This window comes from Chlamydomonas reinhardtii, chromosome 3, assembly GCF_000002595.2.
Source record: "Chlamydomonas reinhardtii strain CC-503 cw92 mt+ chromosome 3, whole genome shotgun sequence".
Classification (NCBI taxonomy): domain Eukaryota; kingdom Viridiplantae; phylum Chlorophyta; class Chlorophyceae; order Chlamydomonadales; family Chlamydomonadaceae; genus Chlamydomonas; species Chlamydomonas reinhardtii.
The window spans coordinates 3,777,401-3,790,617 of record NC_057006.1 but is presented as its reverse complement, the minus strand read 5'-3'; the positions used below and the strand labels follow the sequence as shown (position 1 = coordinate 3,790,617).

The following is a 13,217-nucleotide window of genomic DNA, read 5'->3' as shown; positions in this document are numbered from 1 at the left end:
GCCATCGTGCCCAGCATGCCCGCGGCCACACTGGCCCATACGCCCACACAAATATGAGCTGACGTATAACGATCATGCATACTTTTGAATCGAGCACCCTCCGAAAAGACCGACCCTTTCTGCTGCAATTCTATTGACCGGAACCCCAGCAGCGCCGACAAGCAGTCCCCACGATGGGACAATGTTTCTCCAATGCAACGGATGCGCAGAGCAAATATGAGGTCGGGGGAACAAGCGGCAAGCAAGCGGGCAACCTGGCGACGCGTTCTGCCGACGCCGAGGGTGCTGTCTGCTTGCTTACTGGCGGAGCACGTTTCTGCACAACGCTGGAATTGAGCCTCAGCTGCCAGAACTTGAAGTCTGCCGACGCCCTGAGGTCGGTCGGTACCAATCGTTGACCAAAACCGTTTCTCCACACCAAGCCGCACTGCTGTCGCCATTTGCGCACTGCCTGCGGGATTGAGGCTGACTGCTTATCTGAGTTGGGTTCTGCAAGGCTCGGTTTTCTTCCAACCAAGGCGTGGACGCGTGGGGCCGGCACGGGCGGCTGATGTGACCGCCCTAACTGAGTAACTATAAACACGCCCTCGAAGCTTCGGATCACCCCCTTGCCACGAGGGTCATGAAGCCACCATGACTCCTTTCCTGGACGCAGTAAGAGCGACCCCATGGGCGTGCTCTATGAAATGCTGGACAACGGGCGATGGGCGGAGGTCGGGCGCACGGAGATGATCGCAAACACCTACGGTGCGTGAGCGGGTTTAGGACTCCATGAGCAAGCCCCCCGTGCGCTTGCATTACATTGGGCATGCCGTTCGGGGGGTGGGGTGATATGGGGGTGACCAAGCGCAACGCCTGGACCCACGGCCTGGACCAGCAATGATGAAGCGCCGTGTTTGAAACGACATCAAACCGGTGTTGTATCAAACCCGGCAAGGCTGGGTCTGCGGCTGGGTCTGGGTCTGGTGCACAGCCGCACGAGTTGGCTTGCGGTGGAGCGGGCGGGATAGTCCAGGCTAGGATGTGATCCCAATGCCTTGTGTTCATTGCATCCTTGTTGCCGTGCCTTTACAGATCCGGCTTTCGTGAAGCGCTTCCGGTAAGCAGTCAAAGCGTGGATAGTACGGCATTTGAAGATTCTTTCACGTTTTTGGTTCCAGGCTGGGACTCCAGCTGACGTCTCTTGTCCCTTTGTCTCCTGTGCCATTCGCCTCGGTCAGGCTGGTGTTCCATTTTGAGAAGACTCAGAAGCTGCGCCTAATAGTGGTGGATGTGGACAAGGGTCAGGACCCCAGCAGCATTTCGCCCGACGACTGCGTGAGTAGCTGCATGAAAGGGGCTCGGGGTAGCGAAAGAGCACGACGGCAGCGGCACAACTGACGCAAACACAGCTCGTGGCCTCGTGCCATCAACACTTGCACATGCGCACACATCACACGCTGCATACCGTCATGTTCACCAAAACAGAACTTTCTGGGTAAAGCCGAGTTTGAACTGGGCGAGGTGGTCACGGCGCGCGCCAAGCGCTACGAGCGGCCGCTGCAGAAGAAGAACGGCGAGGCGTGGGAGAGCTCCACCATGCTGCTGGTGCCGGAGGAGGTGTCGGCGTGCAAAGACGTGTACAGGTGGGGTCGGTAGGGAGCAGGCTGACAGGAGCCTGGGAGGGGAAATGTGGGGTGCAGAGTGGCCAAGTGAGGGCACCCCGGAGTGGACGGGAAAGACACTTGGCCACCCAAACTCTGACTGAGCCAATGCGTGCCAGCGCCGCCTTTTCACAGGTTCCAGCTCAAGGCGTTTGAGCTGAAGAACGCAGACACGTTCGGCAAGTCCGATCCGTACCTGCAGATCAGCCGCATGCAGGTGCGTGCATGGATGATACGAAAGACCTGCATTGCCATACTCCCGTGGCACCCGGGTCCTGGCACCCCAAAATCTCCCGGGATGATCAGGGATGACGCTCACCCCCGTTCCAACATCTGAAACTCGGGACATTAGTAGCTGACATATAGTACAAGTCACTGACGGGATTTGGGATGTTGCAATTGTGGGGACCGCCCGCTAGGACGCCCGGCGTCTGGGCACCCTGTTGACGTGCCAGAGCGTGCCAGCGAGCAGTGGGGCCGACCGGAGCCGTTGGTGCAATCCGGCCGCTCCAAGCAATAATATATAGCTTTATACTGCATATGCATATGTTTGGGACACATAACTAGACAAAAATCATAAGTCGTCATTCACCGCCATGGCGGCATCCCGGCATTTCGCGAGGATATTGCTTCGGCGTGGCAGGGCGTATGGCCTCCCGGGCTATGCTAACTACCTTCATATGACATGTATTAGACCTTACAAGCGAAAAAGCATCATCCCGGGAGATTTTGGGGTGCCAGGACCCGGGTGCCACGGGAGTATGCTGCATTGCGAGGACCTGCAGCGGTCAGAGCTGGCGGTGACAGAGGCAGGGCGGTTGAGTCTGTCGCGTGGAGGTGGTTCGTTACGGCCTGACCCAAATGCTGTATCGGGGGCACACACACGTCTGCAGGAGGATGGCGTGACGTGGCTCCCGGTGTACAAGACCAACGTGGTGAACAACTGCCTCAAGCCGGTGTGGAAGGACGTGAACGTGCGGGCAGCGCAGCTCAACAACGGAGACATCTACCGCCCGCTGAGGCTGCAGGTGTGGCGGGATGGGCCAGCCGTGGCTCCATAGCGCTGCGAGGCCTGCTGTTGTGGGGTGCCTTATTCCTCAGTCGTCACAGCCCTACATGTGTCGTTCTTATCATTATGATTGATAGACCTTTCAAACCCAAACCCTTTGTCATCCCCCCAGGTGTTTGACTACTCGGTGTCGGGCAACCACCAGCTGCTGGGCCAGGTGGACCTCAGCACGCAGCGCATGATGGAGCTGGCGGCGCAGCACGGCGCCACGGTGCCGCTGCAGCCGCCGGCCGGCTCCAAGCCCGGCAACTACGGCAGCCTGCAGGTACGACACGCATCAAGCTTGAATTCACATCTGGAGCAGCATACATGCTGATACAGCGCCGCGTGGGTTCGTTACGGGCTGCAAGTTCTTTGCGTACCCGTCAAATCGCTGACGTTCTGTGCCTTGCCGCCCACGTTGCCTTTCCCATGTCGCCACCTACCGCCACAGATCCAGGGCTTCGTGACGGAGACCAAGGCGTCCTTCTTGGACTACATTACGGGAGGCACCGAAATCGGCTTTGTAGTGGCGGGTGGGTGGCGGGTGGGTGCGCGCTAGCTTGAGCACATGGGGTTTCAGGTCCGGTCGCTGGGTGTATTTTAGCCTGGCTAACGCCACCGGCACAATCACGTATGATGTCTGACAGTGGATTTCACGGCAAGCAACGGCGAGCCCCAGAACAGGTCGTCCAAGCACTACCAGGGTGGTGAGTGGCAGAGGGCAGTCGGGATAAGGGGACAAGCGGTGCAAATCTGACATGTGCTTCCTCCGGCACTACTCAATCGACTTGCCCGCCTTGATTTTGCCGGCCGCACTGTGAGCTAGCCTGCCCCTGCCCCTCGCGCCGCCGGCTGCAGACGGCCCCACGCAATACGAGCGAGCCATTATGGGTGTGGGCGGCATTATCAGCTACTATGATTTTGACAAGGTACGTGTGCATGGGAGCAGCAGCTGGGTGGCTATCAGGACGTCTAGATATGCTTACGCCGCTTACTTGCCAGCTGCGAGGGCAGGGCTTCGCGCAAGGCGGCGTAGACACGCCCGGCCATCCATCTGCGCCTTGACGCCGGCCGCATTTTGCCCGGCCCTCACGGCAGGCATTTCCCATGTTCGGCTTCGGCGGCGTCCGGCGCGGCTCAGGCGGCTCCACTGACCACTGCTTCCCGATGGGGCCAAACGGGCCCGACGGCGTATGCCTGGGCATTCCGGGTTTGCTGGAGGCGTACAAGTGAGTGCCACACTGTCAATGCCTGCAATTAAGCCGCTTCAGGCTGATGCGCACATGCGAGTTTGTTCAGCAAGGTTGCCGGGCCCTAGTTCGATGTTCGGCGCTCCGCGTTTACACCGTGTGCAGGCGCGGGCTGGTCGAATGGTCGCTATCGGGCCCCACCTACTTCGCGCCGGTCATCCGCCGCGCGGCCGACATGGCGCGCGAGACCGTCAACGCCGGCGGCGCGCCAAAGTACACTGTTCTTCTCATCATGACAGACGGGTGGGTGACCGGTAGAAGAACTAATGCGCGGGGGTAGGGGCATTGGGCTGGAGGCAGGGGCTTTTGGGGGCACGGGAAGGGCGGTGGGGCTTGCACGAAAGAGAGCTTGACGAGGAGAGGAGCTTGGCCAGGCGGGGACCTTGAGCGGAGGCGAGACAGGCACGGCCACGACGTGCTCGCAGCTCTCAAGCCGTGACCAGCTCTTAACTAATTGTTCCCTGTGGGTGGCGCTGGTGGCGCAGGGACGTGATGGACATGTCCAACACCATCGAGGCCATCATCGACGCCTCCCACTTGCCCATGTCCATCCTCATCGTCGGCATCGGCCGCGACGAGTTCACCAAGATGAATGTGAGTGTTGCAGGGAGCGCTAGTGGCTGTGTGCGAGTGGAGTTGTGTCACGCACGGCATGCGCAATCTATGGCACCGCAGCCGAAGCGCTGTTCGGTGAGTTCCTAACTCTTAAGCCTGAGCCCACGACGCTACTCCTTTGCACAGAAACTGGACGCTGACAAGACCAAGCTGTCGGCCGGGGGCAAGACGGCTGCACGCGATATCGTGCAGTTTGTGGAGATTGAGAAGTACGCGGGCGACGGCGTGCGTCTGGCGCAGGAGCTGCTAGCGGAGCTGCCGGGGCAGTTCCTTGACTACATGCGGTAAGTCAGTGGCTGGAAAAGGGGAGGTCTGTCCGTCGCGTGGGGCATGGCTGTGCTTGCTATGCGTGGGCGATGGGTTTGCAGGGCATGTGTGCGTGTCCTTTCATGACTGCGACAGCGATTTGACATCGCGGTCGCGGTATTCGCTCCCGTGCTACGGCCAACTTGCTGTGTCCCGGCGCGTAAACTTGTGACCTGCACCCCGCCTGAACCGGCTGTTGATTCCGTCCTTTCTTTCCTCTTGGTCGGTGCAGGGCCAAAAACATCCCGTGCCCCAACATCTGGGCGGCACAGCAGGCCGCTGCGCCGCCTCCGGCCGGCTACCCGCCGCAGGTGCCTGGAGCACACCCGCCGCCGCCCCTGCCGCCCGGCGGCTACCCACCCCAGGCACCGGCCGGTTACCCACCCCAGGCGCCTGGTGGCGTCCCGCCGCCGCCACCGGCTGGCTATCCCCAGCAAGCACCTGGGGCCTACCCGCCGCCCCCGCCCGGTGGTTACCCACCCCAGGCGCCGGCTGCGTACCCGCCCCAGGCGCCGGGTGGCGTCCCGCCGCCGCCTCCCGGGGCTTACCCGCAGCAGGCGCCTGGGGTGTACCCGCAGCAGCCGGCGGCGGCCTACCCAGCCCAGACACCGGCTGCATACCCGCAGCAGCCGGTAACACCAGGTCAAGCTCCGACTGCTGCTGCGGCCCCTTGAGAGCAGGCCAAGCAGGCCATCGTGGTGAAGTCCTCCACAGCAGACAACAGAGCACTGAATAGTGAAGGGAGACGTAACTAACGGGAATGGTCACCATAGTTCGGTTGGGCAGCGCTGGGACTATGCGTAGCTCGCATCTGAAAGTGAACGAACGAGACTGATGCCCTTAAATTACATCCTGATGGTGGGTGGGAAGGTAAGTACAGCTGGCCGGAATTGGAGATGGGCGGTGGCATAGCTACGGTACTAGGGCATTGCCACAGGTTGCCGGTATTATCGGCAATTGGGCATAGTGTCGTGTGTTGGTGGGGTTGATAGGGTTACTCTTATTGGGGTGCTCCTGATGGTGGGGCGCTGAGGCAGATGGGAGGGCGCTGAGGCTCATGTCACAGGCGCTGTAATGAAAGACACATGATAGAAATATTGCGTTGACTTGTTAATGTCATGGCAATAGTAGGCGGTGGTGGTGGAGGGCCTGGCCCCACCAGCAGCAGCAGTAGCGGCCCTTGGCCCGGCGGCAGCGGCCCTGGACCCAGCAGTTGCGGCGTACATGTGCGTAAGGGGGGCGGGGCGAGCAAGGCCACGTGGAGGAGCGCGGCGTCGCCCAAGAAGCGGCGCCGGCGCGCAGGTTGAGGCCGGCCGGTTAATGGTTTTTGCTGCAGCAAAGCGTGTGGTAGGACGCAGCAGTGAGGATTTTTGTGGCTACAGAATTACCTGCCGTTTGGTTGTCTTGATCTGGCTGTGCTTGTTCCTAATAGCCGGACGTGGCTGGACAAATGGCGGGCGGTGCCTGTACAAACCGGCCCCGGCTACGGTATGTACGGGAGATGAGGTAGACGCTTGCGGCCTCAGACTGGAGACGTGGGCGCTGCCCAGTTTTCCCTTGCGCGGGAAGATCACTTTCTTGTTAATGTCATGGCAATAACGTAGTAGCTGTAAGGGGATAGTTCGACAACGACAAGGGTGTGGGGAATGTTAGTGCACAAGTCGTGTTTGAAGCGGGGGTTGGCGCCGTGGCGGGCCTGAGTGCGTGAGGACGCATGTTCGCTTGTGTTGTGTTTCAAGCACGTTGATGACGGGCCGGCGAGCGCGGGGGGTAGCGGGTTTCGCCACGGGCAATCGTGGCCGTGCGCGTCGCCCGTTCTCACTACGAAACGAAGCCCGCGCCATAACTCATATGCATTGATTTATGAGCTGACCAATAGCAGCGACCTTTAGCCTTGCCTGCGCGCAAATAAGTCAACGTTTGACTCTCACGTCAACAGCACAGAGTGGCTTTCCATACCTGACCGCAATATCCGATTTGAAATGGGCAATTGTTTTGGTTCAGATGTGTCTTCAGATTATGCAGCGGGGAGGGCGTACACTGGCGAGAGCATTAAGGAGCAGGATATTGAGGCCCAGGAGCTGCTTGGAGGCTCTTTGGCCTACTGCACATGGATTATGCTTTCAGTGGGAGCTAGGCGGCTAAAGGATGCAGATGTGTTCAGGTGTGGCCGATTCCAAGGGGCGCTGCTCTTCCGAGAGGAGTCTTGCAAAGAGAGCACAGTGACTGCATACCGGCGAAAGTGATCTGCAATTACCTCCAGTTGCCCTTGCACCAACTGCTCGGCAGCGGCCCCCCCCCCCCCCCCCCCACACACACCGCGTTGTCTAACGCCCGCACCCTCCACAACTTGTCGCCCCCCCCCACAAACGGAACGGGGCCTACAGCAAATCAGACGCCATGGTGAGGTTGGTGTAGACTGGTTTAGGAGCTTTGGCCAGCCCCTGCCGATGCAATCCTAGACCGGCGTGCTGTTTTTTGTGAACCCGCGTGACTTGCCCTTTCTGCACTCGCTCTATGATAGGCCGTGCTCTACGAGAAAAAGGAGGGAAGCTGGGTAGAGTTCGGCCGCACAGAGATGATTGCAAACAACCAGGGTACGTGACAGTGGTGGTTGGACCAGCTTTCGCACGAATTCCTGGGTCGGAGGTGCCTGTAGCTCGACACCGCACACAACAGGTCCACGTCCCTAACTTGGTGCCCCCTCTCGCCATTGCCCTACTCGCCTCTGCAGACCCCAACTTCGTTCACCGATTCAAGGTGGGTATCCGCGGTGGAAGGAGGGGGGTCCCCGTGCGGTTTGCCTGGGACTGGGGTGAGAAGAAGGGTTTGGAGGTGCGTTGGCCCACAACAGGGTGTCTGCGAGAGCAGTGCACGACGATGACGCCTCGTAGCTGATAACTACCCCTGCCAACCAAACAGATCCTGTACAACTTTGAGAGAATCCAAAGCTTCAAGATCTTGTTCGTGGACGTCGACAAGGGCCAGGTAAGACCCCGGCCTCTGTCAAACGCTGTCTCAAAACAGGTGTGGCAGTGGGCGGCCATACGCTGTAGGTGGCAGCCTGTTGTGAGCGCTGGCATTATGGATCATTGTATGTGCGCTTAATGCAATTCCCCCCTGCAACCAACCCGCCACAGAACATCGCCAGCATCGACCCCAACAAATGTGTAAGTTGGGCCGGCATGGTATAAAAACGCGTACGGCACTCATCGGTGACTGGTTGGCATCAACATGCCTGCGGCCAGGGTCCTGGCTCTTAATGCTCCTGTATTTTCCAACACCACACGACACATACCTTACCATCACCGGCCACCATCGCCGCCACCTCCACCGCCACCGCCTCCTGCCTGCCGCCGCCTCCTGCCGCCGCCACCACGCGCACAGGACTTCCTGGGGCAGGCGGAGTTCACACTGAGCGAGGTGGTGACGGCACAGGGCAAGAAGCTGGGCCGCACCATGACCAACAAGGAGGGCCGCAACACGCAGTCCACGGTGGTCCTGATTGGGGAGGAGATGTCCAACGCCAAGGAGGTGTACAGGTGCGTGTGTGGGCAAAACGCATGTGGGTTGAAGAGCACACGGCAAGGAAAATGTACACATATATATGCACGCGTTTGTCACTAGGAACAGCGCAAAATAACACCCGGGGTCGACGATGTGTCAAGCCTAACACGCACCTTTGCACGCTTGTCAAGCAAGCGGTTCGCGACCGGCATGCGTGATTGTGGCATGCCTGCGCGTGCCTTACGACTGCAATCTGGTCCTGACCCACTCTCATCGCTTGGTCGTGGCGCACCGTCGCATTACCAGGATCAAACTGTCGGCTCAGAAGCTGAAGAACGTGGAGCGCTTCTCCAAGTCCGACCCCTTCGTGCAGATCAGCCGCATGCAGGTACGGCAGCGGGCTCCGGCGGGCGGGGAAATGCAGGGGTGTTCAAGAGGGCGATTTCAGGGGGCGGATGGATGTGTGAGTGGATGAGCAGAGCCGTGGTGGGGAGGGTGTCTCGCAGCTGTATGCACCGGCACATTCTGGGAACGGTGCCAGCTGGCACCCACGCATGTACCTCGTGTGTTTGTGCGTGTCAAAGAGCACAGGAGAACAAAGCGCAAAGACAGTGTATGCGATGCAGCAACGCGACGGCATACGGAGGTTACCTGACATTCCCTCGCATACCTGCTACTGTGTGTGTTTGCATGTGTGTGCGTGCGCGCGTGTGTGTGTGTGTGTGTGTGTGTGTGTTGTCCTGGCACGGCTGCAGGATGACGGCACCACCTGGCTGCCTGTGTACAAGACGGGCGTGCGGCGGGACAACCTGAACCCGTCGTGGTGAGCGTCGCGCATTACGCCGCAGCGGGGGCAGGCCTGCCAGGGGCTTGGTGTGCACGTGTCGACACGACTGGCTACGCCATCCTCTGTTGACGCCGTGGCACATGAACGACGCGAGTCCAGTACGCTGTGCGATCCCTGCTTCGGTGCCGTAGGGACGAGATTGTGGTGCGGGCGACGCAGCTGTGCAATGGCGACCTCGTCCGGCCGTTGAAGCTGGAGGTAGGTGGGGCAGCCGCGACGCGGCAATGTATATTGCTGACAATCGACATGGTGACGTGCATGGCAGCACCAGTACGGGCGGCTTCAGACCGCGCCTGGCTGACTGACACCGCAGGTGTTTGATTACGAGTCAAACGGGTCTCACCGGCCGCTGGGTTGGGTGGAGCTGAGCACAGAGCGCATGATCGAGCTGGGGTCGAAGGCGGGGTCCTTTGTCACCCTCAACCCGCCGCGTGGAAAGCCGCCTGGCGAGTACGGCACGCTGCAGGTACGTGTGTGGGTGAGGGTGGGGGTGTGGAGGAGGAGGAGGAGGAGGAGGAGGAGGAGGAGGAGGAGGTGGAGGTGGAGGTGGAGGAGTGTGAGGAGTAGGATGGGAAGCGCTTGCGCAGAAAAGGATCTTCAATGCAGAACGTAACTCCGGTGTGTGACCCCTGCCCTCTTCCTTTCCCTGGGCCCCTCCGCAGATCAACTCGTTCACGGTGCAGACGCGCTCGACCTTCGTCGACTACCTGACTGGCGGCACCGAAATCGGCTTCGTTGTGGCCGTGGACTTCACGGGTGCGGCGCCGCGCGATTTCCCCTGCCCTTTGCAGCACCTGCGCGTGGCCCGCCCGGCAAATTGCAAACCCCGAAATTCCGGCAGGGCTGCGATGTGACTTGGCCAAGTAAGTATGTCTGTCCATGTCAAACTACAAACGTGCCACATCCCATTCCCCCACCGCAGCCTCCAATGGCGACCCGCGGGAGCGCGCCTCCAAGCACTACTTCTCAGGTGAGCGCCGCTTGCATCACCAGCACGTCTGTGCCCTCCCCTCCTCGTGTCCTTCCAGCGCCGAACCCGCCTGCTCGTTCTGTGGGCGCACACCAGTTGTGAGCATGAGCATGTTACATGGCTTGGAGTCCATGCGGCCCACTAGCTCCTGTTGAGTCCGGAGGCGCGTTGGTGACAGCGAAGCAAGAAAGATGTGCGCCCCAATGCGCCCTGCAATGCTCCTCATGCTAATGTGTCTGAGGGTCTGTCTGCGGCCCTGTCCTTCCCGCGCTCCCCTGCAGCTGGCCCCACCCAGTACGAGAAGGCCATCATGGGCATTGGGGCCATCCTGGAGCACTATGACCACGACAAGGTGCAGGGGAGGGGGGTGAATCATGGCAGCAGGGCAGAGGGCCCTTTTGAGGTGGTTCCGGGTGCTTGCGGGTGACCCCGTCTCACACACGCTAATACTGGACTGGGATGAAAGGTTAGCGAAGGCCCCAGCAGCAGCCACGACCTTGTGTGTGGAAGCCAACGCATTGGAGCGCGGTGTTTTTGCCATGTGCTGCAGAGCTTCCCCATGTTCGGCTTCGGCGGCGTGTACGGCAAGAACCCCACCGACCACTGCTTCCCCATGGGCGCGCCGCCCGACAGCACCTGCATCGGCGTCAACGGGCTGCTGGCCGCCTATCGGTGCGTGTCGCGCGGGCCTTGTGCCAGCCCGCAATCCACAGCCCCCTTCGGAGCGCTTCACCAGCCCGCACGCCGCGCCCTGCGCCTGCCGCTTCCTCCCTCCTCCTCGCATTTGCGCCGTCTGGTCCAATCCTCACACATGCCAGCACAAGGTAAACCGGCCCCCACGCCTGTCCTCCCCTCCCTGCTGCTCCCCGCCCCGCTGCCCCCCCTCCCCGCAGTCAGGCTCTGGGCACGTGGTCTCTGTCCGGCCCCACGCTGTTCGCGCCCATCATCCGCGCCACCATCCAGCGGGCGCGCGCCACCGTGGGCGCCAAGCCGCCCAAGTACACGGTGCTGCTCATCCTCACGGACGGAGCCATCATGGACATGCCGGTGCGTGCCGGTGCACGCCGCAACGGGAGAGGGAGCGAGCACGGGGGCCTGTTGTTCAATGGGCAGGCATTGCATCCATGTGTCGATGTGTCGTGTCTTGCCTTGTCCAGCTCTTGACCTGGCGTGGTGGTCCTGACGGTGCCTACCCGGCACGTGTGCAAACTGCGCTGTGTACGGGTTGCGGCCGCAGGACACCATCAACGCCATCATCGAGGCGTCGGCGCTGCCCATGTCCATCCTCATCGTGGGCGTGGGCAGGGACAACTTCGGCGACATGCACGTGAGTGTGTCAGGGGGCTCGAGGGGGCGGCGTGACGCTGCAGTTGTGGCTAGAAAGCTCGGTAACTGCACCACCGAAGCGACTGTGTGGGCTGGGCCTGGGGCTTCAACTACGGTACAATCCCCGCCTTTCCAGTGGCCGACGCAATCCATGTGAGCTTTGCGTACCGGTCTCGTGTGCCTGCGTGACAGACGCTGGACTCGGACGACCGCAAGCTGTCGAGCGGCAACCGCACCGCGGTCCGCGACATCGTGCAGTTTGTGGAGTTTGAGAAGTACGCGGGCGACGGCGTGCGTCTGGCGCAGGAGCTGCTAGCGGAGCTGCCGGGGCAGCTGCTAGAGTACATGCGGTGAGTTGGTATTGGCTGGCGGAGCGGGCAGGAGCTCGTGTGCGTGCCAAAGCGCTCAGCGGCAAGTTGTTTACGCCGCGCCCTGATGCTGGGCCACTCAACGCGCCAGCTCCAGTTCCATGCAGGCCACTCAACGCGCCAGCTCCAGTTCCATGCACTAGACCACTGCTTACGTGCTGCTGCCCACAACTTTGCTAAATGCGCAGGGCCAACAACGTGCAGTGTCCTCCGCCGCTCACAGCGGCGCCAACCATGCACCCCGGCGGCCACGCCGCTCCGCCGCCAGGCGCCCCACCCCCAGGGGCACCCGGGGGCTACCCGCCGCCCGGTGCACCGCCGCCGGGCGCTCCTGGGGGCGGCTACCCGCCGCCCGGCGCCTACCCGCCGCCGGGTGCGCCGCCACCACCTGGTAGCTACCCGCCAGGTGCAGCTCCCGCCGGCTCCTACTCGACACCCGGTGCGCCGCCGCCAGGCGCCTACCCGCCGCCCAGCGCGCCGCCGCCGCCGCCGCCGGGTGCCCCCGGCGGCTACCCCGCTCCCGGCGGCTACGCCGCTCCTGGCAGCTACCCCGCTCCTGGCGGCTACCCGCCACCTGGCGCGGCGCCACCGCCCAGTGCGCCCGGCTACCCGCCGCAAGGCGCCGGCTACCCGCCACAGGGTGCGGCGCCGCCTCCCAGCGCGCCTAGCTATCCCGCACTTGCAGACCCCGTGGCGTTCAACGTGCCGCCGCCCGCGCCGTGAGCTGAAGCGGAGCGGAGCTTGACTGGCTGCGGCATGCGACGGCGCCGCCAACCGAGCCAAAGCAGCGGGCGTTGCTTGCCGCGTGGGCGTGATGGCACCTAGCGCGGCCGAATTCAGCGCAGGACATTAGCATCTTCATAAATGGTAGCGGGTGTGGGGGCGGCCCTTGGCTGTGTGTTTAGGGTGCGATACGGCATCACGAGGTAGGGACGGTGGTGCCTGTGGGCTGTGCACGTGGCTATGTACATGGCGTGTCAATTCATGCATAGATGCCCTTGGTTACGCTGGTGGGAATTGAAGCGGAAATACGTGGAACTGCACGGCAGTGCACTGTGGGTACATGCGCCGACCTAGAGTGCCGGTAGAAAGCGCCCGCTGGATTCCTTTGCAGCGCATGGCTCATACCGTAAGTCGCACATAGCTGGGTAAGCGTCCAGGTTTGATTGTGGAACGGCATTCGGTTGCCGGTGATGCGCACGTAGGCGATAGATCCCTTGGCTTTCAAGTTGTTGCACAGGTAAAATGGGCGTGTCCCTTCCCTGCGGCAGACAAACAGCCCCAGACAAAAAGCACCCCAAGTCCGAGAACCAGATGTAAACGCGGCCCAACGC

General features: G+C 61.5%; 2 protein-coding genes across 3 annotated transcripts; both read left to right on the top strand.

Annotated features, from left to right (window-relative positions):
- The first annotated feature begins 71 nt into the window (after positions 1 to 71).
- Positions 72 to 6,739, top strand: CHLRE_03g170200v5 (uncharacterized protein). Of its 2 annotated transcripts, none has more exons than XM_043060860.1 (16): positions 72 to 376; positions 656 to 747; positions 1,075 to 1,099; positions 1,221 to 1,317; positions 1,468 to 1,625; positions 1,779 to 1,860; positions 2,537 to 2,671; positions 2,825 to 2,977; positions 3,146 to 3,227; positions 3,342 to 3,401; positions 3,553 to 3,623; positions 3,793 to 3,923; positions 4,050 to 4,187; positions 4,430 to 4,538; positions 4,686 to 4,843; positions 5,098 to 6,739. In XM_043060860.1, exons 1-16 carry the CDS (start codon positions 174 to 176, stop codon positions 5,537 to 5,539), a joined length of 2,136 nt encoding a protein of 711 aa, XP_042925989.1. In that variant the 5' UTR covers positions 72 to 173; the 3' UTR covers positions 5,540 to 6,739. Both variants share the same exon structure in this region, with proteins under 2 accessions (XP_042925989.1, XP_042925990.1).
- A 52-nt stretch (positions 6,740 to 6,791) lies between these two features.
- On the top strand, positions 6,792 to 13,215 carry CHLRE_03g170150v5 (uncharacterized protein). The gene is made up of 19 exons (XM_043060859.1): positions 6,792 to 7,029; positions 7,253 to 7,268; positions 7,390 to 7,462; positions 7,600 to 7,625; positions 7,788 to 7,853; positions 8,006 to 8,035; positions 8,253 to 8,407; positions 8,679 to 8,760; positions 9,128 to 9,195; positions 9,351 to 9,417; positions 9,533 to 9,685; positions 9,882 to 9,975; positions 10,142 to 10,189; positions 10,471 to 10,541; positions 10,740 to 10,861; positions 11,083 to 11,236; positions 11,427 to 11,516; positions 11,708 to 11,865; positions 12,072 to 13,215. The coding sequence occupies exons 3-19, from the start codon at positions 7,444 to 7,446 to the stop codon at positions 12,604 to 12,606; spliced, it is 1,938 nt and encodes a 645-aa protein (XP_042925988.1). The 5' UTR covers positions 6,792 to 7,029; positions 7,253 to 7,268; positions 7,390 to 7,443; the 3' UTR covers positions 12,607 to 13,215.
- Positions 13,216 to 13,217: the final 2 nt, after the last annotated feature.

Bases quoted from the DNA above. Each gene is read 5' to 3' on its own strand.
- CHLRE_03g170150v5 (XM_043060859.1), top strand. The intron at 7,626-7,787 runs GTGGGTATCCGC...CCAACCAAACAG, and splicing joins ACTTCGTTCACCGATTCAAG to ATCCTGTACAACTTTGAGAG. The intron at 9,686-9,881 runs GTACGTGTGTGG...GCCCCTCCGCAG, and splicing joins GCGAGTACGGCACGCTGCAG to ATCAACTCGTTCACGGTGCA.
- CHLRE_03g170200v5 (XM_043060860.1), top strand. From the start codon at position 174: ATGGGACAATGTTTCTCCAATGCAACGGATGCGCAGAGCAAATATGAG. The intron at 377-655 runs GTCGGTCGGTAC...TCCTGGACGCAG, and splicing joins AAGTCTGCCGACGCCCTGAG to TAAGAGCGACCCCATGGGCG. The intron at 3,228-3,341 runs GTGGGTGGCGGG...GATGTCTGACAG, and splicing joins AATCGGCTTTGTAGTGGCGG to TGGATTTCACGGCAAGCAAC.